General features: G+C 55.6%; 1 protein-coding gene across 1 annotated transcript in view; it reads left to right on the plus strand.

The window, feature by feature from the left end:
- Positions 1-577: 577 nt before the first annotated feature.
- Padi3 (peptidyl arginine deiminase 3) overlaps positions 578-5,176 on the plus strand; it is a 26,721-nt gene continuing 22,122 nt past the window's right edge. The window contains exon 1 of the mRNA XM_005352922.1: positions 578-669. Within this exon, the coding sequence (XP_005352979.1) occupies positions 578-669 (92 nt within the window). The remainder of the gene's footprint in view (positions 670-5,176) is intronic.

The following is a 5,176-nucleotide window of genomic DNA, read 5'->3' on the forward strand; positions in this document are numbered from 1 at the left end:
AAATAAATAAACAAATAACATTTTTAAATTTTTTAAAAAGAAAAGAAAAAGAAAGATGGGGAGGTGAGTCGGGGGCGGGGTGGTGGAGAAGGAGGAAGTAGAGGAGGAAAAGGAGAGAGGACCAGCATTTCTCCCAGGCTTGCATGAAGAATCCCGTTGCCTGCACCAGGTTAAAACAGGCCTGGGAACCTGCACTCTCAGCAGTGTGGAGAAAGGAGAGACAACGGGACCGTGAAGGATCAGGGCGAAGACCTACCTGCCCTCCCCCTTCCCCATCCATCCAGACGTGCTGGCCAAGTGCCTGTGGGGACTTGCTTTCTTTCCAGGTAGAAATTAACTCTCTGGGTGCCCCGGGGTGGGAGCCGTGGGTTCATACGCAAATGACAGGGCCCTTCCCGCCAATCCTGAAGAGGGGGTTGGCTATTTGTCCCCTGAGAAGAGGCTGGCCTTCTAGGACTGGAGCCAATGAGCTCGCTCCGTGGGTTGGAGGGGTGGGGCTGGGTACTTTTAAGCTATGTCCAGGGGGACCTCTGGCTAGTGCTGGGTTTGGTGGCCAAAGCCCCCATCCTAGGCCGGCATGTCTCTGCAGAGGATTGTGCGTGTGTCGCTTGAACACCCTACCAGCGCCGTGTGTGTGGCAGGTGTTGAGACCATCGTGGACATCTATGGGTAAGAGACCCCGGAGGGTCTGGGGTTCTTCGTGCGAATCCCTAGGAGCTGTGTGGCTGTTCCTCAGGGCACAGGGTGGGCCTGGCTGCCTGGTTCCTAGCCTTAACCTTGGAACACCTGCCCACTGGGGAAGCTTGGGTCCTTGCTGTTGTCAGCCAGATTCTCAGTAGGGTTCTTGAACCGGGGAGGTGAGACCTGCAGAACTGAACTCCATCCAGGGCCGTAGAGGGGTCTGGGGCCATGGGCCCATGGGCCCATTTCTCTTTTTGGGGGTGCTCGGGAGAGGCTGGGCAGCCTGTCTACAGCCCACAATTGTCCTACAGCTCCTGGGCTTATGGGCATGGGGAGAATTAAGTCATTTCTTAAAGGTCACATCATCACGTAGCACTTAAGGTGCTACGCTCCGTCCCCAGAGCTGGTCAGACTTCTCAAATGCCACCCTGACAAGAGCCCTTCGGTTTAACACTGTCTCACATGGTGCTGGTCACTAAGTGCCGGTGGAGGCACAGAGAGGGTTAGCCCCGGTCACACAGTCACCAGGGAGCAAAGCTGGGCTTGAAGCCCACTGCAGACTTGCTGAAGACTTCACGTCCAGCTGCCCAGGCCACGGCAGCGCCGGGGTTTCAGATCCACCATCACCAGCTCTTCGCCGCCTACGCACTGTGCCTGCTACGTGCCAGGCTGAGCCTTTACACTCCAGGGTGTTTGGGTAGTGGGTGTAGGAACGAGTCTGGCTTCTTAGGCTCTTGAATCTCAGCTCTGAGACTGAGCTGGGGACAGATTCCAAGGATACTGGGATCATGGTGCCACCTCTCACCTCCCTGCCCCTTCTTGGACTTGACTTCGGCACTTGGGACCCCCAGAAAGTCCTTGTGAGATGATACCACACGCTGTAACACTGAGGGTCATGTTTGGCCTCCACTGACCAGGGGCCAGCGGTGCTCCAACCCTTTCTGGGTCAGCCAAAAATGCCTCTAGTTATTGTCAGAAATGCCTCAGGGACCAAAGTTTCACACCCTTTGAGAACAAATGTCTAGAACTAAAAAGTGGCGTGAACTTGGTTGGAAGCAAAGAGGTTCAAGATGTGGAGGATAGGGAGTGAACTGCCAATCACAGGAAATAACCAAGTCTGGATGAACTGGGCACCAGGAGCTAAAGCCTAGCTGAGGGTAGGTGGGCTGTGGGCTGTGCAGAGGGGAGTCTGTGGCCTCGGAAGAATCAGGCAGGACAGGAGGGGGTGGATGCTGCCTGGCGCCATGGCCTGCTCTGGGGCTGTGTGCCCATGGAAGTGACTCACTGCCCGGCTGCCTTGTGCCCGGTGGGTAGATAAGTCTCCGGTTTGACCCGTCCAAGCTGGGGATGGCTCCTCCTCCTCCCCTCAGAGGTGCCTTCAAGGATGGGGGAGGGGCTGGGCGAGAGGCAGGCTGCTAAGGTTGTTGATGTGAATGAGATGGGCAATGGGGAGGACTCACCCGGAAGACTGGGGATGGGACAGCGTGGGTGGTGGCAGGGCTTCCAGGATGGCCGCTCACCCTGATGGCCAATCCCCCTGGGAAATGGCGTACCTCATTTATTCACACACGTAACGTGGCCTTTGAGTAATAGCCCATGCCCAGGCCTGGGGACTCTCAGAAGGGGAAGGCCCCGTTCCTGCCTGGGAGAGGAGTTCCAGCGTAGGCCAGGCTGCTGCCCAGTGAAGGCTACAGAAGTATCTTGGAAGGGGAGCGAGACTGGACATCTTGGAGGGCTCTTCCCAAAGCCCTGGCCTGGCCTGCAAGCCAGGAGATGCAGGGTGGTGACTCAGCCCTGGCTTTGGTCCTTCCCAGTCGCCTCATCTTAGAACTTTCCCTGTGGACTCTGCTTCCAGCTCTGCAAAGTGGTGGGCACCAGGCTGTTAGTGGCCTGTGCTGTGGGTCGGTGATATAGTGGGCACCAACTTTACCCAGATAACCGAGCTTAGCAGAGCCAAAGGGTATAGGGTGCTCTCACCACTTCATGGATGAGAAAAGAGAGACCCAGAAAGGTTAACTAACCTGTCCAAGGTCACACAGCCAGTTGGCAGAGAGGTAGGAGGCCGTGTGAACTGTTTGGTCCTTCCTTTGAAAAGACAAGAGGAGGCGGACAGGGCTGGTATGCAGAATATAGAGTACCGAGCCAATGCTAGCGTGCACAAAACACTTTATTATCCTCTCTGTCACCATCCTTATCACCGCCATCTTTTTATGACTCTGTGCTGATCCTAGGGAAAGTTTCGGGTGTTCCCAAACCTGCCGTGTACCATCTGGCTAGGACACAGTAGGGCATGAGGAATAGATGCAAGAGGAAACAGCATGACTTGAGCAATCAGAGTGGGCTTCCTGGAGAAGGAGCCTGAAGGCTGAGGCAGGAGAGAGAAGGCTCAGCAGAGTTTGACTGGCCACATGAGAGGCATCCAGGGGCAGTTCCTGAGCAGCCAGGAAAGGGAGGCGAGACTCCGGGCCTCATCTGTTCCTCTAGGCAACTGGAGGTGTTGATTCATGTCTATTTCCCACGTGCATGGTGAGGCTCGGGCACAAGGCTGGCCCATTCTATGCTGTGAGGTGCAGGAGCCTCCCTAGGCTCTCACAAGCCCCACACAAGGACCCTCCTCAGGGCTGAGATGTGAGGCTGAAACTTCAGCCTTGGAGGCAGAGAAAGAAAGGCTGCCTCACTCTGGGAAGAAGGAGGTTCTGGAACAGCTAGCGGGCTTACCGGGTCTACAGTCGCAGGCTGCAATGAGGAGAGGAGACAGGCTGAAAGCGACCGTCAACCATTCATCTACCATGTGACTCACTTCTGGGTGTCTGTCCCCTGGAGCTGCTCAAGGGACTGCTTGTCTGGGAAGCTGTCATCTTTATGACATGTCACATATGAGTGTGGAAAGCAGTCCCCAAGCTGGCCCAGTGGCAGCCTCTGGGGCTCACCCATCCCTTCTTCTAAACAGGGAAACTGAGGCCTGGTGGGTGGGAGAACTTACGCAGGTATAGGGAAATGAGCTGAGATAGAAACCAGGCCTTGAGACCCAAACAGCTCACAAGGACAGTGATGGCAAGGTACTGTGGGGTGGTGGGACCTGAGGGCCCCATCCGTGGATGTTCAGGGAGAGAGGCGGGGCTGTTCTGCACACCTGCAGTAGGGCAGTAGCCACAGGTGCCTCTTGGCCTCTCCTGAACCTGCCCAGGCGCCTTGACCTTCAGGTAGATCTCAGTCATTTTTGAGCGAGCCCCAGAAGCAGCTCTGGAAAAGCCAGAGGGTGGGGAATGAACCACGAGTGAGATCCACTAGGAATGTCTCCGTCAACGGGAAGCCGCCCTAGGCTTCCCCGAGAAAGCTGTTCTCTGTGAGCAAGTGTCTTAAGTGACCACACCTGGTGATGAGGTGGCAGCCCTCCTCTCAGCAGCAGAGTGTCTCCCCCCCACACACACTGAATCTTTGAGTCATGTGGGACATCTAAAAAGTACTGCTGGACCGGGCGGTGATGGTGCACACCTTTAATCCCAGAACTCAGGAGGTAGAGGCAAGAGATTGAGAAGCTCCAGGTCGTCCTTGGCTCCATAAATTCAAGGCCAATGTGTGTGGCTGGGGTGTCTTGCAGTGGGAAAGCACATCTTTCTGTGCTGGAAGTTCCGGGTTTCAGCACCAGCACCTCCCCATCCCCACGCCCCAGTTGCAGATTGGGTCTCTTCATACACAAATGGAGAAGTTGGCCCTGCTCGTTTGTTGAGCGACTTGGACGCTGCTCCCCTAGGTGGGAGAGCAGACAGCTCATGGCACTGATGAGCTGCCCAGTGGTGCCAGGAAGGAGCCCTGTGTCATCCTGAACCACTGGCTCCTCCTCCCTGGGCCTCAGTTTCCTGGAAGACACCAGAAAGGGTTGTCTTAGTAAGTGCCTTTTGGGGCTGGAGTGATGGCTCCTAGGTTAAGAGCACTTACCTCTTCCAGAGTTCTGAGTCCAATTCCCAGCAACCACATGGTGGCTCACAACCATCTATGATAGGATCTCATGCCCTTTTCTGGCCTGCAGGCAATGCAGGCAGAACAGTGTATATATAATGAATAAATAAATCATCCTTTTTTAAAAAGAAAATAAAAATAAGAAAGAAAAAATTCCTTTTGAGCTCTTCTCTGAGGCCTTAGAGCCTCCTGGACCAACAGCGCAGACTCCTCTGTCCACTACAGGCTCTCCTGTCCATGTGCAAACACCTCTGTTCACGCGCAGACACCTCTGTCCACACATAGGCTCCTCTGTCCACACACAGGCTCCTCTGTCCGCTGCAGGCTCCTCTGTCTGCTGCAGGCTCCTCTGTCCATGTGCAGGCTCTTCTGTCCATGTGCAAACACCTCTGTCCACGTACAGGCTCCTCTGTCCACGTGCAGGCTCCTCTGTCCACGCACAGGCTCCTCTGTCCACGCGCAGGCTCCTCTGTCCACGCGCAGGCTCCTCTGTCCACGCGCAGGCTCCTCTGTCCACGCGCAGGCTCCTCTGTCC

Source organism: Microtus ochrogaster, chromosome 10 (assembly GCF_000317375.1).
Source record: "Microtus ochrogaster isolate Prairie Vole_2 chromosome 10, MicOch1.0, whole genome shotgun sequence".
Lineage (NCBI taxonomy): Eukaryota > Metazoa > Chordata > Mammalia > Rodentia > Cricetidae > Microtus > Microtus ochrogaster.